This window comes from Ascochyta rabiei, chromosome 20, assembly GCF_004011695.2.
Source record: "Ascochyta rabiei chromosome 20, complete sequence".
NCBI classification, from domain to species: domain Eukaryota; kingdom Fungi; phylum Ascomycota; class Dothideomycetes; order Pleosporales; family Didymellaceae; genus Ascochyta; species Ascochyta rabiei.
The window spans coordinates 1,007,846-1,030,364 of record NC_082424.1 but is presented as its reverse complement, the minus strand read 5'-3'; the positions used below and the strand labels follow the sequence as shown (position 1 = coordinate 1,030,364).

The 22,519-nt window shown below is 55.2% G+C and overlaps 9 protein-coding genes across 9 annotated transcripts, besides 6 other annotated features; 5 read left to right on the top strand and 4 right to left on the bottom strand.

The window, feature by feature from the left end:
- Window positions 1–1,299: 1,299 nt before the first annotated feature.
- EKO05_0010776 (Tyrosinase) lies at window positions 1,300–2,725 on the top strand (the record flags this gene model as incomplete). The annotated part of the gene is made up of 6 exons (XM_038943615.1): window positions 1,300–1,481; window positions 1,529–1,691; window positions 1,745–2,025; window positions 2,082–2,270; window positions 2,323–2,449; window positions 2,501–2,725. The coding sequence occupies 6 exons, from the start codon at window positions 1,300–1,302 to the stop codon at window positions 2,723–2,725; spliced, it is 1,167 nt and encodes a 388-aa protein (XP_038793718.1).
- A 1,496-nt stretch (window positions 2,726–4,221) lies between these two features.
- EKO05_0010775 (uncharacterized protein) lies at window positions 4,222–5,593 on the top strand (the record flags this gene model as incomplete). Its single annotated transcript, XM_038943616.2, has 2 exons — window positions 4,222–5,252; window positions 5,305–5,593. The coding sequence occupies 2 exons, from the start codon at window positions 4,222–4,224 to the stop codon at window positions 5,591–5,593; spliced, it is 1,320 nt and encodes a 439-aa protein (XP_038793717.2).
- Window positions 5,594–5,918: 325 nt separating this feature from the next.
- EKO05_0010774 (Xyloglucan-specific endo-beta-1,4-glucanase) lies at window positions 5,919–6,784 on the bottom strand (the record flags this gene model as incomplete). The annotated part of the gene is made up of 2 exons (XM_038943482.1): window positions 5,919–6,438; window positions 6,492–6,784. The coding sequence occupies 2 exons, from the start codon at window positions 6,782–6,784 to the stop codon at window positions 5,919–5,921; spliced, it is 813 nt and encodes a 270-aa protein (XP_038793716.1).
- Window positions 6,785–7,232: 448 nt separating this feature from the next.
- EKO05_0010773 (uncharacterized protein) lies at window positions 7,233–8,252 on the bottom strand (the record flags this gene model as incomplete). Its single annotated transcript, XM_038943661.2, has 1 exon — window positions 7,233–8,252. One exon carries the CDS (start codon window positions 8,250–8,252, stop codon window positions 7,233–7,235), a length of 1,020 nt encoding a protein of 339 aa, XP_038793715.2.
- A 398-nt stretch (window positions 8,253–8,650) lies between these two features.
- On the top strand, window positions 8,651–9,196 carry EKO05_0010772 (uncharacterized protein; the record flags this gene model as incomplete). Its single annotated transcript, XM_038943635.1, has 2 exons — window positions 8,651–9,015; window positions 9,067–9,196. The coding sequence occupies 2 exons, from the start codon at window positions 8,651–8,653 to the stop codon at window positions 9,194–9,196; spliced, it is 495 nt and encodes a 164-aa protein (XP_038793714.1).
- Window positions 9,197–9,249: 53 nt separating this feature from the next.
- EKO05_0010771 (uncharacterized protein) lies at window positions 9,250–9,471 on the bottom strand (the record flags this gene model as incomplete). Its single annotated transcript, XM_038947315.1, has 1 exon — window positions 9,250–9,471. The coding sequence occupies one exon, from the start codon at window positions 9,469–9,471 to the stop codon at window positions 9,250–9,252; it is 222 nt and encodes a 73-aa protein (XP_038793713.1).
- Window positions 9,472–9,809: 338 nt separating this feature from the next.
- Window positions 9,810–9,851: a tandem repeat.
- Window positions 9,852–10,248: 397 nt separating this feature from the next.
- On the top strand, window positions 10,249–15,562 carry EKO05_0010770 (uncharacterized protein; the record flags this gene model as incomplete). Its single annotated transcript, XM_038943662.1, has 3 exons — window positions 10,249–11,150; window positions 11,242–15,388; window positions 15,458–15,562. The coding sequence occupies 3 exons, from the start codon at window positions 10,249–10,251 to the stop codon at window positions 15,560–15,562; spliced, it is 5,154 nt and encodes a 1,717-aa protein (XP_038793712.1).
- Window positions 10,328–10,389: a tandem repeat.
- Window positions 10,450–10,484: a tandem repeat.
- Window positions 10,485–10,511: a tandem repeat.
- Window positions 10,512–10,566: a tandem repeat.
- Window positions 11,170–11,213: a tandem repeat.
- An 858-nt stretch (window positions 15,563–16,420) lies between the features above and the next one.
- On the top strand, window positions 16,421–19,219 carry EKO05_0010769 (uncharacterized protein; the record flags this gene model as incomplete). The annotated part of the gene is made up of 3 exons (XM_038943600.1): window positions 16,421–17,048; window positions 17,102–18,173; window positions 18,295–19,219. 3 exons carry the CDS (start codon window positions 16,421–16,423, stop codon window positions 19,217–19,219), a joined length of 2,625 nt encoding a protein of 874 aa, XP_038793711.1.
- A 28-nt stretch (window positions 19,220–19,247) lies between these two features.
- On the bottom strand, window positions 19,248–21,689 carry EKO05_0010768 (Alpha-L-fucosidase; the record flags this gene model as incomplete). Its single annotated transcript, XM_038947314.1, has 1 exon — window positions 19,248–21,689. One exon carries the CDS (start codon window positions 21,687–21,689, stop codon window positions 19,248–19,250), a length of 2,442 nt encoding a protein of 813 aa, XP_038793710.1.
- Between the last annotated feature and the right edge of the window lie 830 nt (window positions 21,690–22,519).

Sequence of the window (22,519 nt, the reverse complement as noted above, 5' to 3'; positions counted from 1 at the left end):
CAGCAGCCCACAACACTGACTCGTGAAAACGAATTTTGAACAATAGGAAGACGGCAATAGTGACAATCGGTTCGGATGGAGCATTGTCTAGCCATACCAACCATGGAGTCTGTGATTCTGCGTATCTAAACTGCTGTGGCGTAGGCAAGGCGATGTCATGGAACAATGGTAAGCATCCTTCCCGCAAATGTGGGACCATGCTGTGCCGCCGGCCACCCAGCCTTTACCGGTACGAGGAGCGAACGTTGGAATCGCGCCAAGGCGCTAGAGCTAGTGGGCCACTGCAGCCTGCATCTCGGGCATCGATCCTCACTTTGTCGGTTTGATCCTTGTCGAAACGTCCAATAACTGCGGTACCAGTTCTGCCGTCTTTCCGTTTGGAGCCGCTTATTTTGCTGTGAGACTTGCGGCAACACGGTAGAAGCTGGAGAACCGGTAGTCTGTGCTTCTCGCTCACATCGCACTGCAGACAACAACACAGCATCAACGGACACAACGGTGTCAGCAGTAAGACAGAGCATTACCGGCGAGCGTGCTCTATTCGTTCGGTTGAGATGTTATCTCCGACCTGGCCACAACATGCGCATGCGATCCTGATCCTACTCAAAGACACTTGTTGCGGCACAGTCAGATCCTAGACACTCAAGACACGGCTCCTCCAATTAAGTCTAACCTTCTGTGGGTCTGTGCCTGCAGAGGCAAATCGTACACTGGAGACCGCCCAATTTGTCTTTCTCGAGTTGACCGACACGGCACCAGTTCTTGTAATATATTCGACCAGACCAGTGCCTTAAAGACGTCGACGGAACCGAGCTCAAGCTGTATTCTATGAGGCCTGAGGCTGGACTGTTTCGGGATGCTTTATATGCATTCGAAGTAACATGCAGCTACTATGGTACTTTGTAACCTTTGGTTTCATCGCGCCATTTTTTTACATCTCTAGTGCCCCTTCTCAATGGCTCCTGGCTCTTCTTAGCATTGATGTCGACTGATGGGTTTAGGTTTGGGCCTTCTGGACTGATTCAACCCTCGAGAGGCGTGAGATGTTGGTGCCATCTTGACTCTCGACCCTGATCCTTTACCGCTTCCGATAAGCACCAAACCTCAAACGCACAAAGCTTGTGCACATGCCCCTCTTGCCACGAGAACTCCACATGGCAGGTGCGGGAATCTACCGAACCCTCGTTGTATAAAAGGTCTGCCGTTGTCTAAAAAAGAACAGGGCACCATCAACTTCACACTCCCCTCACTCACTTTTACGACCTTCTTCAGGCATCGCTCAGCCCGTTACTTAATACCATGCGTTTTTCAGGCATCGCAGTAGCTACGCTTATAGGCAGCGTTAGCGCAACGTTCAAGTTCGGCGAGCAGGAAGCATTGGCAGCTGCAGGTGTATTCAATATCGGACTCAATGCGGCTTTCAATGGCTACCCTAGCCCTGATACGTGCACGTTGAAGAACGTGAGGGTGCGCAGAGAATGGTATGTTATCGCCCAGGACCATGACTTACAGTTCTAACAATTGTTAGGTCGTCTCTGGCTAAGAAGGAGAAGTTGAATTACATCGATGCTGTCAAATGTCTCCACGAGAAGCCTGCTGTGACGCCTTCGTCGATCGCTGCCGGAGCCAAGAGTCGATTCGACGATTTTGTCGTTACCCATGTAAAGCAGACGTACTGGGTTCATGGAACTGTAAGTTTTGAACCATTCGATCGTATCCATTGCGATTTGCTAATCGTCCGTAGGCCAACTTTCTTGCCTGGCACCGCTACTATATCTGGGCATACGAGGAACTTCTGCGTAACGAGTGCGGCTACAATGGTTACCTCCCTTACCACAACTGGGCTTGGTGGGCTGAGGATGTTTCGAAGTCTCCCCTCCTTGATGGCAGCGAGACTAGCATTGGGGGAGACGGGGAGTATATTGCAGGAAGGAATTACACCTGTGTGGGGCAAATCGCAAGTTGCTTCATCAAGCTCCAGCCTGGCCAGGGTGGAGGTTGTATCAAGAGCGGACCTATGGCAAAGTCAGTCGACGTTGCGACACTCCACCAACGAGCCTGATCAGCTGACACTGTTACAGCTGGACAGCGAACCTCGGACCTATTGACACCAAATGGCACAACGTTCCCAAGAACCCTTCGCCGGATGGTCTCGGCTACAACCCCCGCTGTCTCAGTCGTGACTTGACTAAGGACGCATCCATGGGTGCTACTGACAAAGTCATTTCCGACCTCATTAAAGACAGTAAGGACATTCGTACTTTCCAGAAGTAAGAACTTGCATCTCGCGGAATGATGACATAGGCTAACTAACTGTCGCAGTCGGGTACAGGGTGACTTCCCAAATCAGTATATCGGCGTCCATTCAGCAGGTCACTACACCATCGGAGGTGATGCTGGCACTGACTTTTTCAACTCGCCGTCCGACCCATACTTTTATTTCCACCACGTATGTTATTGAAACGGCTCGTACCATCTGTGCATACGTTGACAACTTCAGGCTCAAATCGATCGTGTGTGGTGGATCTGGCAGAACCAGGACATCAAAAACCGCCAGTACGCTATTGCTGATACCATAACCTTCTTGAACTCACCCCCCTCCCGCAACGGTACCCTGGATGACGTTATGTCTCTTGGATCCATGTTCGAGGCAAACTTTCCCAACATCACCCAGCGCGACGGCATGAATACTCTTGCTGGGCCGTTCTGCTACATCTACGCTTAAGCGTGAAGAGGAAACTTCACAAGAGAGCACAAGCTGTGGCTTCAACTTTGAGCTTCTGTACATAATTACGATGGTTCTTGGTTTATAGACATGATGGACCTAATGTGTTTGATAGAGAGGTGGTTGTAAATCGAGTTATCGAGATGATGTTGCCCGTCACTGATGTATCTGTGTATTGCATTAACAAATGCTAGACGTTCATCACTCGTCGATTTTGCTGACTATTTTGAAAATCGACATGACAGCGATACAAACGTGATTACAGAACAGAGCTGATTGGCTGGTCAGCCGATACACTGTTACACAGTAGCTTGTTACATGCAACGCATCTGCTGGCGAAACCAAGAGAGCCTGCTAAGCCAACATTCCGGTTCAGACCGAGCGCTCCTCAGCTCATACTGCTTCACAATGTACTGACCAAGCTACTCCTTCCCTATGGGGAACGCGCAGTTGTTTCTGTTTTGCCGCATAGCATGTCCGGGAGCTAACATTTGCTGCCCTGGTTGGCGAGGAACTCTCGAAAATGACGTGCTCAAGCTGGTGGATAGCAACATCATGCCCAGGATTATTGGTCTCTGGGTACTGCCTAAGCCAAGAACAGTACCTCCAACCTACAACACCAAACAGTATGTTGAGTGAAGCAGGAATACAACATCGCGAGGGAAGAATTCGTCGAAAATGAAGAAAAAGAAAACCGCTGCTGTTGAATTGTTTCTTGTATGGGGTTGACGTGTTGGAGTCGACGAGGCACCTGACATTGGCAAAAGCTTGTCGTCGACCGCAACCACACAAATCGGAAGCAGCAACCTTCTCATAACGACATCAGAACATCCAGATAACGCCCCAATGATGTCGAATTCTTGGAAAAAGTGGTGAAACTTTTGCTAGTCGCCAGCGACTTGAAGAGATGTTTGCTTATTGCCAAACTCGAGCCCGCCGAGCTGTTAAAACACATCAAAAGCGTGAGCCCAGCATGCCGAGCGACGCTCACCCAGACTTTGCCATGCTTCAGCCATACTTGGCGACGCGCTGATTAGGTGTTTTCAGGTGCTCAGCAGCGCTATCGGGGCTATGATGCTCCAGGTACGAGAGGATATCCGCTGTATAAGTATGCTAGGGTCATCTTTGCACCACACCTCTCAGACAGCAGTGACTTGCATCCTCCCTCGATTTCATCTGAGAAATGGGGACCGACATCAAGGACGTCGACTATACGAAAGCGGCGAATTATGATGAAGGCACAGCGCCAGAGCTGGTCCGCGACTGGTCAGCCGCCGAGGAGAAGAAGGCCAAACGCAAGTAAGTTGAAACACATCATGAGTTGCATGGACCGTCTAACATATGTTGTCTAGGCTGGATTTGATCATCATGCCCCTTCTCACCCTCGGCTTTTTCTGCTTGCAGGTAGGCATCCAGTCAGCACCCGGAACTGCGCGTTTCTAACGAGACACCAGCTCGACCGTGGCAACATCGCGAACGCCATTACCGACGACTTCATGGAAGACATCAACATATCCCAAGATCAGTTCAATGTCGGCCAGCAAATGCTGTCTCTCGGAATTGTGCTTTTTGAGATCCCAGCCAACATGGCGCTCTACCGCGTTGGTCCTGGCAAGTGGCTTACGCTCCAACTCTTCCTCTTCGGCACCGTCAGCACGTTCCAAGCGTTCCAGACAAACTACGGCTCCTTCATCGCAACACGATTCCTTCTCGGTATCACAGAGTCTGGCTTCATCCCCGGCGGCCTCTGGACGCTCTCGACATGGTACACGCGCTCCGAAACCGCCAAGCGCGTCATGATCTTCTACTTTGGGAACCAGTTCGGCCAGGCGTCCGCCAAACTCCTCGCATACGGCATCCTGCACATGCGCGGAGTCGGCGGTAGAGCAGGATGGTTCTGGCTGTTTGTGCTCATGGGCGGCTTTACCATCCTCAGCGGCTTCGTGCTGGGCTTCTGTCTGCCCGACTCGTTCAAGAAGCCCCATCCGACGTTCCTGCCCAGATGGCAGATATTCTCTGACCGCGAGATTCACATCCTCCGCACGCGCGTCCATCTCGACGAGCCGGCCAAGGGCAACAAGAAGAAGCGAATCGGCCGTGTTGCGTTCGTAAAGGCCTTCAGCAACTGGCGCATGTGGGCGCACTTCGCCATCACCATGTGCAACAACGGCCCGCAGCGCGCCTTCGACACCTACGCCCCCTCGATCGTGCGCTCCTTCGGCTTCGGCCAGCTGCGTGCAAACGCCATGGCGGCCGTGGGTCTGTTCATCCAGATCCCCGTCTCGTTTTCCTTCAGCTGGTTCTCGGACCGCTTCAACCGGCGCGGCGAGACGGTCATGGCGGGCATCAGCTGCCACTTGCTGGGCTACCTCTTCAACCGCGTCTTCACCGAGACCAGCAGCCAGGGCGCAAAGTACTTTGGCGTCGTGTGGACGCAGACGTTTGGCACTTTCTCGCACCCGCTGAACATCACCTGGATGTCGCTGACGTGCACTGACTCCGAGGAGCGCGCACTGGCTATGGCGCTGTAAGTCCTTCCCGTTTGTCCTTCCCAACATCATGTCGCTAACAAGCCGCAGAGTCATCATGGGCGCCAACATCGCCGGCATCTACGGCGCGCAAATCTTCCGCGAAGACGACAAACCGCGCTACCGCCGCGCCTTTGCCGTCGCCTGCGCCATCCTTGCTGTGGGTCTGCTCGTTGCGGTCGGTCGCTACATCGAAGATAAGATCCACCGCCGCAGGAAGGCTAGGCAGATCGATGACGGATCGTCGAGTGATGGGGATGTGCCGACGTTTTTGCCCAGCGATGATCAGCCCGCGCCTGTGGTTGATGGGAGGTCGTCGCTTACGACGGGCAGGCTCTAGGTACTGCGTGTGAGGAATGGTCGAGTACAGCTTGATCTGTGTTGTTGGCTGAGTTTGGAGTAGATGCTGTGATTCTAGCTGTTAGAAAAAATAATGAGTTGCTGTTTTTAAGTAGCCGCTGAGGTTGGTTCTAATCAGTGATGAAGAATGGAACACCCGCCTGCTCAGTCGACTGTTCCCATTGAGGTGCTATGCCCACCCCACACATTTCTATCCAAGACTCACTACACATGAAGATATCAGCAGCCACTAGCCCGCAGCCACAGCGACGAAGCTCACGACACTGAGACCCCGACCTCAACATCCCGAGTCACCAACCGCCTCGCTACAGATTAATCTGCAGCCCCAACGTAGCATTCACAACCGCCTTTCCATAAAACGGCTCCGTCCCCGCATTCCCAACATTGACATACGTGCCCTCAGCGAAGACGCCCATTTTGACGAGCGCCTGGAGCCACTCCCTGACATCCCCCGCAAACGCCCCATCGAACTGCTTGTCAGGCAGCAAGCTGCTGACGGTGATGCCCGTATCGGCGTTCTTACCCTGGTACAGCTTCCAGCTGGTGCCGTAGAGGTCGGAAACCGTGGCTTTGGGCCCCGCAGCCCAGCCAATGGGCAGCTGGCCGCCCGTGTACTCGAGCCACAGCATCAGCTCCTGCGCGTTGGACGAGGTCGAGTCGCCTTGGGTGTCGGACGTCATGAAGTCGAAGCAGATGTTGCCCTTGTAGGCGGTGGTGTTGGTGCGGGTCCAGGCGTAGGTGGCCGGGATGGATTTTATGGCGGACAGCTTGGTTTCGAGGTTCTTGGTGAGCCCGATGAAGGAGTAGCCTTTGGGGACGTTGTTGCTGTGTGGCGTCAGCTTGGTGGTTATGGTGTCAATGTGAATGACGAGGCGTACGTCGACTGCACGTAGTCGATGGTGGAGACGGCGCTCCAGGTGATTTGCTTGTTGCCGTTTGAGCCAGTGGCAACGTGATCGTAGTTTGTGCATTGGGTGCCCTTGGTCAGAGCCTGGTTGTACATCATGTTGAAGACGATCCAGGGTGTGTCGGTCAAGACCACGCTGTCAGATACGCCACAGAGCGAAGTCGCCTTCTGCTTGGTGGTGTCCGAGATGACCATTGGCAGCGGCGCTGGCAGCGCAAGGATTGGGGCGACCAGCGCCAGCGAAAGAAGGGCCTTGGTGAACATGGCGGTGTGACGAGAAGGAAGGTGAACGAGTGTGTAAAACGAATGTGAGGAGATCGGACAAACAGCATCCTTCTGGAAGAAGAAGCCTCTGATAAGGCTCGAGACGCGTGGATCGGACGGGTAGCGACAGGGGACGGTAGCAAGCGAGATGTGAATCATTTCCCCGAATGTGGGTTGCCGTGGGCTGAAACGCACTACAATGAAGATCGAAACTCGCCATGGGAATCCAAAGCTCGTTCATCTCCGTCCCAGAGCCGCATCACTCGTTCTCGAGCGGCGTTTCCTCCGTCTTTTCGTGAATGGTGCATTTCAAGCTCCTTGAGTGGGACAAGCTTGCTCAGACTGTTGAAGGTGTTCGCACTCGCGAGGGAGTGCGGGACGAGGAATCTAGAACGTGAGTGTAGGCATGCATATTCACCATGGATCAGCACAGCCACTGCGTCTGCTCCTACCTCTGCAGTCCCTCTTTCAACGCATCTCTCACACTCTGCCAACAGGCATCCTTTTCAAAAGCCAGTTTACACGTCCTCCACTCCAGCCAGTCCTCAGCTCTGGCATCATCAGTGCGAAGCAGCCCTACAGCAACATCCACGACGTTCGATCTCTCCTCCGAGACGTAGCTCACGGCCGCGCCACATTTGCCGCAAAACGTCCTGTCCACTCCTGCGGAGCTCTTGTAGGCCCTCGCGGTGCCGAAAAGGCCATCGTCGGGATATGACGAGCCGTCGGTCAGCGTGATGTGGTTGCGCGAGGGGAAGAACCAGGATACGACAAAGGTTGAGATGGTAAGGCGACATGTATTGCACACGTCGTGGATAGCAAGCCATTTATCTTTGTGTTTCCGCACGTTGTCTTCGTCAATCTCGGTGAACGTCTCGTCGCCTGTCGGTCTCGAGACGTAGAACTCGATGCCGCCGCATTGGCAACGAGCGTGCAACTGTTCGTCTGGAATATTCTTCATAGCGTCAGACTTGGATCCGGTGCTCGCTTGATGCCATGGTGCGCTTCTGTCAGATCGCTCGTCCCAAAGTCCCACCTCTCTCCCACCTATCCGCGTCATCAGCGCTGCTAGCCCGCCATCCCCCGTACTATCCACATATACATGGCCAGCAAAATCCCACACGTCCTCCTCCGCATCGACCGAAGGTGCAGAGACAAACCACTTCGTCGCGCCACCCAGCGGCGTGTTGGCCAGGAGATGAGCACCACAAGTCGAACAGAACCAACGGGTCAAGTGATCAGAGCTCTCATATGCCGTGAAAGTCGAAGTATCGGTGATGGGCTCGGGAATGGAGGCGCCCGCTGTGAAGTACGTGCCGGTGGCGTGGCGACAGATGCCGCAGTGGCAGAAGTGGACTGGCAAGGGCAAGCTGGCCGTGGGCACCGTGAAGGATAGCGTGGAAGCGCGACAATGGCATGTTGCGTGAAATGTACGCGTTGCGATGGGCGTTCTCTCGATGGCAGACATGGTTGGCTTTCAGAGTGAAAGTCTTCCGGGTTGAGCAGATTTCGAAGTCGCTGACGTTGTACCCCACGTTCGAGTCATCCTCGCATTCCTCGTATTGGGTGGTCCGCATCGTGGCATGGCTGAGTAACGCCTCGCGCGGCTTGAGTTCGTTAGTCAGGTGACGTTGCGACGCGTCGGGGTCGTGTAGGGCTGAACCGTCGCTGACTCGCTACAGCCATGTTGTTGTTGTCAGTATTTCGTAGGATCTGACATGTGAAGGCATTGCGTCATGATAAGCGCTACTACACGACCTCGACCTCGTCCACGCCTTTACGCGCTCGACTTGTCAGCCACATCTCGCCCAAACAACGAAAAATCCACACTCTACAGCAAACCACCACTACTACAACACCACCAATATGGCATCCTCCTCGCTCAACTACCCACTCCTCTCCATCCCCGCCTACTACCTCTTCTCCCTGATCCCACACATGTACGCCGGCAGCATTCTATCTGCGAACGGCTACAAAGTGAACAACGCAAACCCCAAAGCGTCGCTCTCTCCCGACGCAGTCAAGGGCAAGGTCCCCGACGCCGTGTTCCAGAAGTACCAGCGGGCGGAGAACGCGCAGAGCAACAATATGGAACAGCTGCCGCTGTACGCTGCGGCGGTGCTGGCGAGTATTGTTGCTGAGCGAGTTACGGCCAAGGGGTTGGGTAATGCGGTGGTGGACGGCGATGTGACGGGGCTGACGACGTTTGTTGCCGCGTTTATGGCTGTTCGGTGAGTTTGAGTGGGTGGGTGAGATGAATTGGGTTGGCTAACGAGGCGTAGAGCTGCGTATGTTGTGTCGTATGTTCAAATTGCGGACCACGGTAAGAGCTTCATCCGTAGCTCGTTCTGGGCCATTGGCGCTGGGCTGTCGAGCTACCAGATCTACAAGGCGGCATCGCTACTTGGTTGAATGCTTGGCTCGAGGGATCTCCTTGTTTGAGCGTATGTAAGACACGAATGGAGCTAGTTCGAATGGGGCGTGTTTTGCCAGATTTCGAGATGAGAGAGGGGTGCCCAAGAGCGCTTGTCTGTGATGAAGAGCTGTTCGGTGGGGTGGGGGGAGGCCAAGTTGGCGCCTAGGGCGAATTTCTCGTGGACAGTGGCGAGTTGGGAGGGGGTGAGGTCGGCAGTCAGGATGGCGTGGACAAGCTGTTTTTGCTGGTGGAGTTGAGGGTTGTAGACCATGTTGGTGGTTGTCAGTAATGCAGGTGTATTTTGACGAATCAGATGAGAGGAAGACGGACGTCATTGGAGAGACTGGGGTCTAGTGGATGTTGTGGACGCCTAGTGAGATGATGTCAGGGTTGGCGTCTAGTGTCGAAGCCAGGCACCGAATTGGCTGTAGAGGACAAGGCTCCATGAAGTATTCACAGCCTGTCCACTGCAGCGCATTGTGGACTCGCAGCAATTGCAGCGATGGAGGCGTGGCATCAACGTGTGGTGGGCGTGTAGCATAGCAGACGGTGGCAGACGGTAGTAAACTGTAGCAGACGTGTGGCTTTCTCAGTGGCCCGCGGGCTACAGGCGGTCAGGGCAGGCGGTCAGGGCAGGCGGTCAGGGCAGGGTGGATACACGGCAAGCTGCTGTGGATGGCGACGATGGTCTGCCCTGGATGAGGAGAGGCAGAGGGGTCTAGAGCAAGGGGCCCTGAGATGCAATTGGTGTTTGTCTTGTCGACGATGTGGTATGAAAGAGCCTGAGAGCCAAAAGCGGAATCTTCTCCACTTGGACCAGCGCGTGAAGCAGCAGCCAGGCGCGACGCGACAGGAGCCAGCGGCGTGCCAGCTCGCAACCCGCCGACGTGACCGTGTGCATCACGTGCGCCGTGCATGGTGTGCATGCAATGATCAATCATCAATGTTGGTTCAAGGTTGTCCTCGTCGCCCTTCTCAATCTCGACCCTCGACGTGCCAAGGCCAGCTCGGTCGCGCTGCCCCACCCCTGACTGGCAGCTGTCCCCAAATGGCTGCGGAGCGATCGAGCACCTCCGCTAGCGACGCGGCGGGCAACAGAGGTCCAGCTGCAAATGTCCCAAGGGTGCCCGCCAGCCCCCAGCAGCACGCGCTGCCCCCGCCGTCGTCGCCGTCGTCGGTCGTCCGCCGCAAGATGGCCTCGCATGCCTCGTCTGCCGCGAAGAAGGAGCCTGTGCCACCACGGCGCCCTGCCGCAGCGAGCAGCAGCACCGCCAGCACCGCCAGCACCACCACCACCACCACCACCACCACGGCCTCGGCGAGTGCCCGCCGCCCAGCCACAACAACAACAACAGCAGCAGCAGCAACCACGCGCCCGCCGTCCAGCGCGTCCAAGGCCCTCGCCGGCTCGACGTCGCGCCTCGCGCCCACGGGCTCCAGCCTGAACAAGCCGCCGACACGGGCAGCCGCCAGCACAACAGCCCGGCGCACGCCTCTGAGCTCCCAGCCCGCCGCGCCGCCCGACGCAGAGCCAGCGCTGTCCTCGCTGGCCTCGCTGGCCTCGCTGACTCCGCCGGACGAGAAGCGCAGGCCCGCGGTGCGCAGGACCCTGGGAGGGCCCCCGTCAGACCGCCGCTCGACAATCGCTCCTGCCACCGCCGCCGCTGCAAAGCGCCCCTCGACGACCTCACGGCCCAGTGCAGACAAGACGGCCACGCGCGCCACACCACGTGCCTCTCTTGCATCGGCTTCGGCTTCGGCTTCGTCAACGTCGACAGCAAAGCCGGCCACCGTGGCACGCCCTACCACCGCTGCACGCACCCCTCACCACACCATCCCCAAGGCGCCCGTCTCGATCATCACCCCCAAGACGCCCGTCGCACACGCAAAGAAGCTCTCCATCACCTCAGCCCCCTCGCCCTCCAAGCCAGCCGTCGCAAACGCCCTCACGTGAGTTGCTCCACACCCTCCAGCCGCCAGCCACCAGCCACCAGCCACCAGCCACTAGCCACCGGCATCCACTAACGCACGCACCCCTTAGGTACAGCCCCATCGACGTTCCCCCGAGGAGCTATGGCCCACTCAAGGACAAAGCTGCCTCCGATGCCGAAGTCGAAGTCAACAAGACCATCCCCTTTGGCCCCCTCAAGCCCGGCCTGCTCAAGCTCGCCGACGACGACAGACGGCCCGGCACCGCGCCCAGTGGGCCTGCAGAGGTCGACGAGGAGAGCAAGCGACGCAGCCTAGCCGTCATGCAGGATTTTTTCAAAGAGACCAGTCTACGCGAGAAGCTCCAGGAACAGTGCGACGACCTCAACCGCGAAGTCGACCGCCTGCACACCACAAACACAAGGCTGAAGAAGCAGCTCGTCGATGCCCAGACCGCCGTCGCCCAAAAGGACACGGCTGTCGCTGCCGTTGGCCCCGCTGGAGACGCACCCGGCTGGGACGAGAACAAGCACAACACAATCGTCAATGGCATGGAGAAGAAGTTTGCCCTCGAGACCAAGCTGCTGGAAGAGCAGAAACAGAAGCTGAGGGAGGAGAAGAGGATCGCCCAGGAAAAGGAAGCCGTCGAGGCTGCCAAAGCTGCCGAGCTCCAGCAGGTCCTCGACGATCTCAACGTCGAGCTCGAACGCCAAGGCCGCGAATGGGATGCCGAGAAGCTGCAGCTCGTGGAGCAGGGCGCTAAGATCGAGGCGCTCACCAACGAGGTCACGAGCCTGAGAGAGGAACGCGACACGCTTTCAGCCAATCTGGCCACCGCCAACAGTACCCTTGCAAGCCTGCAGACGAAACTGTCCGAGCTGCAAAAGACCCAGTCTGACCAACTACGCGCCCGAGACGGAAAGATCGATACCCTGACCAAGACGGTGGAGACGCTGCGATCAGAGGTCACGGCGGCCGAACAACGCCACAACGATGCGTCAGAAGAAGCCAAGCGGTCCCTCGAGTCCAAGTCTTCGGAATCATCGGCCGTCGTGGACGAGCTACAGGCCAAGCTCGCCTCGTTACAGCAACAACACACAGACGAGCTTCGTCTGAAGGACGAGGCAATTGCGTCCCACATGCAGACCGAGAAGGAGCTGCAAGATGACCTCGCAAAGCTCCAGCAGCGCGCCGACCAGACCACTGCGGACCTGGAGAGCGAACGCACTGCACATGTCGAGCATGTGCAGGCTAAGATTGCTGAGATACAACAGAGCAGCCAGAACGAATTGAGCGCCAAAGAGGCGGACATCTCCGGCCATCTCAAGTCCATCCAGGACCTGCAGAACCAGATCACATCGCTGCAACAGGGAGAATCGGATGGCGCCAGAATCTCACAAGAGCTGAACAAGCAGATCGAAGAGCTCAAAGCAGCACACGACAAGGCGATTCAGCTCAAGACGGAACAGAACGAGGAGCTCGTTCAGCAGTTAGAAGCCATCAACGATCAACTCAGCTCAGATGCTAGCGAGATCGAGCAGCTAAAAGAAGAAGCGGATGGCCTTCGTAAGACCGTCGAATCACTCGAACAAACCTCCCGGCAAGACAGCACCCAACACGCCACTGCCCTCGCCAACTTGCTAACCGAGCTGGGTGATGTCAAGAAGAAAGCAGAATCGTACAAGGCTGACCTGGACACCGCTAAAGACCGGCACAGACAGGATCTTCGCGTCCTCGGCGAGGATCACGAAGGTGAAATCGACTCCCTGCGTGCCGATCTCGAGGGTGACGCGAAAAAGCGTCTCGACAAGCTCCAAGCCGAGTACGATGCTCTCGTCGCCGAGAAGAACGCTGTGTTGGAAGGCCACGAGAAGACTCTAGCGGAACGAACCAAGGAGTTGGACGAAGCGAAGACGGAGCTCACTACGGCAAAGGAACGCTCCGGTTCGACCTCGCAAGGTCTCGACGAGGCGATCGCGAAGCACAAGCAAGTGCAGGACGAGAAGGCTGCTCTTACCGAAGCCCACTTCACTGCACAGAAGCAGATCGCCGGGCTGCAGGCACGCGTCGAAGCTCTGACGGAAGAGAACGCGCTGATTGAAGACCTCCAGGCGCGAATAGACGCTTCGACAGAAGACCAGCAGGCTGCGAATGAGGCGCTTGCCGTGTCGGAAAAGTCGTTTATTGATCTCCAGGCTAAGCTCGACAGTCTCATCCAGGAAAAGCAAGGCGCTGAAGATGAACGCGCCAAGATCGAGGCTGAACTCAAGGCCTCCGTCCAAGATAAGCAAGCCCTCGAAGAACAGCGCACAGACCTGGAAAAGTCCGTCGCCGACCTTCAAGCTCGCCACGATTCGCTCGCACAAGACAAAACCGCGATGGAGGAGTCGCACGCTCGGACCATCGATGCTTTGAAGCAAGACTCTGAGAGCGCGATGAAGCGAGGTCTCAGCGAGTTACAGTCAAAGTATGACGCTCTCCTCGACGAGAGGAACAGCCTCGAAAGCGCCCACACGACAGAGCTTGGGGATCTTCAGACAAAACTCGACGCTCTCTCCAAACAGCTCGTGGATGCTGAGAAGAAGAACGAAGACAGCCTTGCAGAGCATGCAGCAGCGGAAGACGCTTATGCCAAGGCGCTCGACAAGGCTCTCGAGACGCAACGCGCTGAAATTGAGCAGAAACATGTCGCATTGATCGAAGAAATCCAATCTGAGGCCAACAGGCTTCAGCAGGAGAGGTCTGCAGCTCTTACAGCGAAGCAGTCTGTCCTCGACGAGCTGGACGCTCTCAAGAGTGAGCTACACGGACAGATTGACAACCTCAAGCGTGAGCTTGCAGAGAAGGAAGAGATTGATTCGGCCGGTCTGTCCGAGGTTAGCAGAAAATACGAGACGTTGCTAGCCGAGCAAGCTACAGCCGACAAGGAAGCCCATGAAGCCACTCTTGAAGAGCTGCGAGATTCCTTGAGGAACGAGCATGAGCGCGCCATGGAGGAGATCTACACTGAGCTCGAAACCCTGAAGGACGAGTTGGCATCGAAAGAGAAGGCCGACTCGGCTGGCTTAGCCGAAGTGGCAGAGAAATACGAGTCCCTCCTGGCCGAGCAATCTGCCGCCGACAAGAGGGACCACGAGGCGACGATGGCCCTGTTCAGAGACTCTGCGGACACTGATCTCAACGAAGCCAAGGAGCGATACGAGGCTCTTCTTGTGGAGAAGGACTCATTGAAGGACGAGTACGAGCGCGCAAAAGAGGAGGCTTATGCGGAGGTGGACCAACTCAAACGAGAGCTGACAACCAAGGCGCAGTCTGCAGCTGATGGCCTTGCCGAGGCGACTCATAAGTACGAAGCTCTTCTCGCGGAAAAGACTGCTGCCGAAGAAGCGCACGAGGCCACGCTCACCAGCTTGAAGCAGTCGCTCGAGAACGAACGTGAACACGCCGTTGCGGAGCTTCGATCCGAGAACAGCGTGTTGCAGGAGAAGTTTGCAAATATAGATGCAGAGCATCAGGAGACCCTTTCCTGTTTACAAGAAGAACTCGAAGCTCGTCATGCGCTCAATTCTGAGAGCTTGCGACGACAGCTTGAGGACGCTCAGAAGCAGCACGCCGATGCTACTGGGCAGATGATCAAGGCACACGAGGATGCTATAGCAGAGATGATGGCTGGTGTGCAGAACAGCGCGGCAGATACCGTCCAGCAATTGCAGAAGAAGCACGATGCTCTAGAGGCACAGATAGAAGCCGCAAAAGCCAGTCACGCCGCTGATATCGCGGCCATTCAGCAGGAGAGCAATGAGCAACAGACTTTGTACAAGACTCTGCAGTCACAACACGACAAGGCAGTTGCGGAACTCGAGGCTTCTTCTGAGGATGTTAAGCGACTCCAGGACACGATTGAAGCGATCGAGGCTGAACGAGACCGAGCCCACAAGGCTGTGGTGGAAGCGGAAGATCGCATCGAGACCTTCAAGGGTGAAGTCGTTAGGAAGCACCTCGCCCGCGTCGAGCCTCTGAAGAAAGAAAACACGGCTCTCCTCGACAAAATCGACCGCCTGCAGGACATGCTCGCAGCCGGTGATAGAATTGCCCGCGCCGCCGCCAGCATGGGCGAGAAGCGCAACATGACGACCCTGGAAGAAGAGTCCGGGGAGGAGCAGAACAGTTCAGCATCGGCTGTTTCTGGCGCTTCAGCCCCTCGTGAACAGCGTGCAGGCCCTCTCTTGAATGGCGCTGCCAAAGACGTTGTCGGTACCGTGAGTGCACCCATACACATCAACTCGATATCATACTTGAAAGGAGAGATAGCTAACAGAACGTGCTAGCAGTTGGCCGCCATGCAAGAGACTCTTTCGCAGCTCAGTGCGCTGAACAACGATGCCATTACCGAGAGCAAAAGGACAGCCCGGAAGCTCATAAAGCGTGACTAGAACTTCTTGCTCTGGTGGGAAACGATGGTCTGGGGCAAGGATATCGGGGACTCGTTCTCAGAGAGGAGTAAGCGCCTTGCCAACCTCTCTGGTGACGAGTACAGAGGCTTGCTATAATTCTTAGTGTGTATGATGTTATGTTCGGAGCGTCAAGCCTGCGTATACCCACTCAATGTATTTGTTATTGGCTCGATGAGTCGAAATTGCGAATTGCAAACTGGTGGTGTGGGGGCTGAGGGCTGAGGGCTGACCGGTAGATAAGGCTACTGTCTCACGCATCACGCGTTGTTCGTCCGTCCTCCTTCCACCATTCACCTTTCGCAGCACACGCCACACGGCTTTGCTCTAACACTCAGATACGGGCGCGTCTAGGTCTTTTCTGGACACCGCTGTCTCTATTGATCCTGATTGTTGAAGCGACGTTTGAAAATGCCGGTATGTTGACAAGGCTATGTAAGACGCGTCGCAAACCGCGCCTCGAGAGCTTCAGGACCACAAGTGCACCAAACTCAGAAGGGAGGACCGCTCACTTTGGTGGTTTGTTCTAGTTATCGGGCAGCAGACTCTCGACTTACGTTGCATTCAGCTGGTGAGCTAACTAGAAGTGGTGTTGCCCCGATGCTTACATCCTTCCACGTTGGAAGTGAGGCTCAACGGCTGCTTTAGGACACCACAAATGCAGACACTCTGCTATTGGATACAACCCTGTAAAGCCGAGAGTTGGTGGCCAAATGTGAAATTCAATTCACGCCCCTGCGGATGGCTGATGAGCTGCATGTAAGGCCGAGGCAGCCACGCGCTGCTGCTGTACACCTTCGACATCCTCCAGCATCACTTTACCAGAATTCCCTTGTGGTTATGGACAAGATCAACTTCAACGAGTGCGCCAATAACTACAGAAACAACGCAACGCTGCAGGGTCTATGGGTTTGGAACGGAACCATTATTGGCATCGAGCGCAATCAAACGACACAGATATCGCGGGAAGGATGTCGCCATGTCTGCGGCGACGGCATTGACTACTATGCTTGGAAGGACGCTTCGGGCACCATTACGACTTGGATCCTGCCCTTCGTGGGCACGCTGTTACAAGCGCCATTTGAGAGCAATGAGACCAGACGTACATTACTTGCCATCACCAGATGGGTTGGATCGCCAATCGCGTCGCTGAGTTACGTCCTTTGGAACATCAAAGTCTCCGCGAAAGCAGCTTTGATGGTTGATATGGCCGTTGAGTATGACAAGATGCCAGAACTTGATTCGCATTTTGGCAGCATGCGCGACTCAATGTATCTTCTCCTAGCAATGAACCAGTATACTCTGAAAGACAAAGTGGTGTCGAGCTCAAAGAAGGCGGAAGGTCTATTGCGTATCGTGCTATTCAGCAAGGACCTGACACTGCCTAACACTGAAGAAACTCTTGACCAGAAGAGACGCATTCTGGCTCGCGAGTTGCGAGAGATGCGAAGGCGTGGGGCAGTACCAGGTGAAAAGGCCATAAACTCTTCGTCCCAACTCTACTGACTAGTGCTCTTCTAGTGTTTGTATCGATCATGTGGTTCCTATTCGCATTCGCTCTTTCCGTACAGTCTGCCTTCGTCGATCTCGGCGAGAATACCACCGCTCATGATCTTGCATTGGGCTGTCTACTGGCCTGGTTTCCGATACTGATCATGGGTTCGATTGTCGACCGCAACCCTATAGCAGCGGAAGCCATTCGGGTCAAGCTCAACGCATTGGTCGATCACGTGCGCCATGCACTTCGAGACGAGCGGCACTGCGAGGAATTCATCAACTCCTTCCACGGCCTGCCAAACTTCAAGGGACTCAAAGCCGAGGTGGTGTCTCTTGCAAAATTGTCAACCGGCGGAGAAATGAAGGATTTCTTCGAGGGATTTGCTGGTCAAGGTCGTGTACGGTGGCACTATGGTGCGGCTCATCCCATCCTGTCAGATATCGAGACCTGCTACATTGCTGAAAGAGGGCGGAACTGGCTGGCCAACGAAGCAAAGGCTCGTGCCAGCCTCGTTGCAGGTCGCAGCAATGACGAAGGTCTTGTTTGGTTCGACCTTCGGGAATTCTGGCAAGTTGCTAGTGCTGTGATCATTGTTGGTGCAAGCTGTGGCGGCGCTTTTATATTGAGCTATTTCACGCCAACGGTCGGTCTTGGTTGTCGCAGCGGCGGATACACCATCTTCTTCAGTGTATCCTTGGGACTGCTGATTGTAGAAATGACCGTGTGGCTGTTTCTCTCTCAGTACAAGAACCTCAAATGGCCCTGGGACGCGAGCGCACAGTGGCGATTCCCTAGCAACGGCATTTTTCGTGAACCAGGTACCGATGCTCACCAGTGGAACAAGTTGAAGGGACATGCTTCTCGCTTTTTGCTCAACACCAAGAACCTTCTCATCGAAACCGTCCCTGGACTCACATTTCTGGATCAATGGATGAACAAGATGAGCATAAAGCTTGGGATATACATGGATGGCCTTGCAAGACGTCGCGAGAAAATGGGTTCGCAGAGGCAATGGGAAATATTCTTCTTCCGGCCTGTCGAGATCTTCAATACGATTTGGCTCGTCTACATTGTGTTGGCGCAAACTTTCGGGTGGTAAGTCTTCAACCCTACCTTGCTATTCATGTCAAAGAGCGTCTGTTCGATACGGAAAACCTCTCCAGGATCCAATGAATTTCACAACATGTCATTTTTCCAAGTAGCTAACGTCGATAAGGTACAAAACATGCGACTGCGTTACCAGTCATTGGGGCGGTGCTGGCGGCTACCTTGACTTCAGTGTGCAGAATACTTCCAACAGCAAGTGGGTATTGTATTACTGGTCATCAGGTACCGCACTTACGGCCTCCATAATGTTTCTCGCCATGTTTTACGTTACCGTGGAGTGGTGTCAGCAATCGTTCTTGTCCACGGAGAAGTACGAGGAGGCTATGCAAGGTCTGCGAAGAACGAGGTCGTACCGACACTTTACGTACTTACCTCGGCTCTTCACACGCGTTGTCACGAGTTTCACTCTAAACCCACGAAAGTGGCTTGTCTGGAATAAGAGGCTCAATAAGGCCCCGCCAAGCACTATCCTCTGGACCAAAGACCATACCGATAGATCAACGTATCCAAAACGAACGTCAGTAGCAGCACCTAGACAAGTCGTCCCGCCTTCTTTCGAGGTTTCAGATTATTCCACTGTACATTCAGATAATCTGCGGGCTCAGGAGACACACGCATTGATGGACTCCGCGTCTCCCCTTGCCACACCACCCGGCCGCTCACGCACAAGAAGCGATACCTCCATCCGATCGCGTTATCAACCGGAGTCTGACTACAGAATTAGCAATGACTCTAACCCTCCTCTCTCCCGGTCGTTACCAGAAGCCCATCACGCACGCTATCGCGCAGACTCCCGTTCAAGCGAGGAGCATCGTTTGAGCGGCGAACAGTTGGGAGTTCCTACGTCACCTCATAATCAAAGCGCTTCTAAAGGATGGCCAGGTTTCAGCGCAGCATTGCCACCTCATGCGTACACACACGTGAGTTCTGATCCGGGAAGCCCGCTGTTCGACCCTCCACGGCCGGATGAAGATAGGTCGGGAATGAACACAGATCGAGCGGATTTAGAAATGGGGACGTGGCGTCGAACGTGAATCCTCTATTCTTCATGTAGAAACATTCTCAAACTTCTGCCAGCAACAAACCATCTTTGTTCACGATGCGCAACGAGGTGCTGCGATTTTTCAATTCAGCCTTCGTCACTGTGCCTTCGTCATTCCATTCGAAATCGACAAAACCGCCTCCCCTTAACGCCAATCCCTTTACGTCTCCCCCGCCCCAGGCTGCAGGGATTGCTGGACCCAGGATCACTGTTCGCGTGCTGTTGTCTCTAAAAGCCGTTGGCAGATCAACGATGAGCATGCTCAGCACCGCACCACCGATTCCGTAATTTGCATCGATTTGGAAGGGCGTGTTGGTTCCAGAATACATGGAGAAGCCATTGTCGGCAAAGTTCGTGTCGATAGCGTATCGCAGCTCGAAGTGGGCTCGCTCGGTGTTGTTCAACCTGGCCCAGCAGGCTGATCGCCAGACCTTCGCCCAGCCTGCGTTTGCATCTTCTGCATTGCCCTCGCCGCGACTGTACAGCTTCTGCGCTACGGCATCTTGGATGGTGGAGTTGCTGTAGCCGCCCATGAATGACGACAGACTGTAGCCGGGATACCAGCCGACCAGCTCAGATAGATGGCGATGCGTATCGTTGGTGAAGTCGTATCCGAATGAGTCGGGCAACTTCCACTCTTTGATCTGCCCCCAATCGCCGATGTGGAAGCCTTTATCCAGCCTAGCGAGCGAGCTTGTTACGTTCGTCACGAACTCTCCGTCTGCCTCGCCGCCCGCAGTTTCCACAGATAGCACAGCTTCGAACACCTGATACACCAGCTGCTGGAAGTGGGCGCAACCAAACGTGGTTGGACCATGTTCAGGGCTATTGCACGGGTTCACAACGAGCGATCCATCTTTGGAAAATTCGTCGACTTGCAACTGGCTCAGCCAGAACTCAGCAACACCTTTCAGCATCGGGTAGCCCTGTTTCTGCAACCAAACTGCATCTTGCGAATACTCCCAGTGATCGAAGACGTGCTGCATCATCCACGCAGCTGCGGCCGCATAGTTCGCCCACGAGGCTCCGCTCTTCATGCCAGTGTGTCCGAAGATGTTCATCTCGTTGTGCACAACCCAGCCCGGCGCGCCGTATAGCAGCCTCGCTGTCTCCTGACCGCGTGGGACCCAGTTGTCAGCCATGTAGTTCCACAGTGGTGACTGCAAGTCTGTCAAGCCTGTCTGGTCGGCGGTCCAGTGGTTCATCTGCAGGTTGATGTTCGCGTGGTAGTCGCCCGACCACGCAGCGCCTAGGCCTTCACTCCAGCGTCCCTGGAGATTGGGCGGGAGCGAGCCTGGCCGGGATGCCGATATGAAGAGGTAGTTCGCGTAGTCAAAGAGGAGGTTCTCGAGATACGGGTCGCCTGTGGTGTCCTTGGCGTTGTAGCGCGCGATGAGCTCGGATGTCGGTGTCTCTGCAGAGTTCAAGGGGTCGGGGAGAGAGAGCGAAAAGCAGCCAGTGAGAGACAAAAAGTCTTCGATGTGACTTTTAAGTAGGTTTTCGAGCGTCTTCGCAGCTGCAGCTCGTGTGTTGGCTTCAACTGCCGGTCCTGGATCTTCGCCTCGGAATGAGTACCCAAACTCTGCTGTGCCTTTCTTCGCATCGTAGTTCGTGCCCGCGCCAACCACGATTGCGATACTCGTCGTCCCGTTGCCAGGCACGATGTTCAAAGTCCCAGTGCTGTTTGTGCAGGACGTCTGAACGCTCGAACCCGACACGATACGAGCAATCGCATCGTACCGCATACCCTCCGGCGGACCAAGCTGCGTCACCCCTCGCAAGCGCACATGTGCCGTCTCATTGCCATAACCGTTCCCATCAAAACACGTAACATTCTGCAACATCGACCCTACGAGCTCATTCCCGAGGCGTATCTCCAGCGCAGGCAGCGCCTCCGACCGAATCGCATACACACATACCTGATCTGGGTACGAACAAAACGCACTTGTCTCAACATCCCTCCCATCCGCCGAGAATGTCGTCGTAAGCACACCACTCGCCAGATCCAGCATCCTCCTATACCCCGCGGCCTCCGTCTTTCCACCCCTTTGCTGCTCGGGAACAGAAATACTAAGATTCCCTAGCACGCGATACGAACCATAAAACCGATCATCCCCCAATAGCCCCGTCACATTCCCCGTCCCATTCTCAAACACCCAGCTCCTGCCTCCCTCCAGACTCCCCGCGACAGACGCGCTGGGGTTGCCGCCCGTGTAGTTCGCTACTTCGAACAGCCCGCCAGACCACAGGCTGTCGACGTTCAGCGTCAGGACCTCCACGAACGGAGCGCCGTGCGCGAGAAAGCCTAGACGTCCGTTGCCTAGCGGGTACGCGCTACGGATTACGTCGCTGCTGTTTGCAGGGGTCGTGGCTAGGAGGAATTTCGCCCGCGCGGGTGGTGGTGCTGCTAGAAGTGTGCTTGCTAGCAAAATCCAGAGGTGCTGAGGGGTGAGGTGGCGCATGTTATGTGTGCGTCTATCTCCGGGCTCGAGATTTCTGATAGTGGGGGTTGCAGCTGTGTTGGTTTTGTGCTCGTTGCTTGTACTTGCACTTATATCCATACGTCTCTTTCGTCTTTCTCCTTTATTTGGAAACCGGGACGCATTTTCATGCGGGGTATACACGTCCCCAGTCCGGGAGCGCCATGCTGTTGGGACACAACGGAGGCGGCGTGGCGCAGCGGCGGGGAATAGAGTGGTTGCTGGGTTATTCGGGAGGGGGATCATCGTGGAGATCTTCCGTGGGTGAGCGGAGGTATGTATTTATCCGGTGTAGGTAGATGGAAGGCTTGGCAGTAACCGTCATGTTGACTCACCGACAATGTACTTCAGGAAGGAGATAACGCTGCTGGGAGTTCGAGGTTGCTTTGGCCTGGGTCTTGGATGTGTGGCGCTTGGGTCGCTGGATACTTTGTGTCGGTGCTAAGTTTTGTGGAATTCCTCTTTTGGTAAGAACGTAATTCGAAGAGGTAGCCGTTGCTGCGATTTGTAGACTCAAATTTTGTTCAGTGTGTAAAGAAAGGGCTCGAAGAGATGAGTTGTACCGATTTGAGAGCTCTCGTGTGCGGATGGGATTGGTGTGTTTGTAGCTCGAAAATTTGCCTGTGTACTATGGCTTTCCCTGAGTATGTGATATCAGGGATAAATCTGCGACACTTGGAAGTGGCTGGGAGGGTGTGTTCAGCGCTGGGTACTTGTATGTTGAGCGTCGTCTGTGTATGGAAATTCCGGCTCGTTAGGTGTTTTGACTACGATGGTTCTTCTCTTGTGCCTGTAAGCAATATCTGTATACA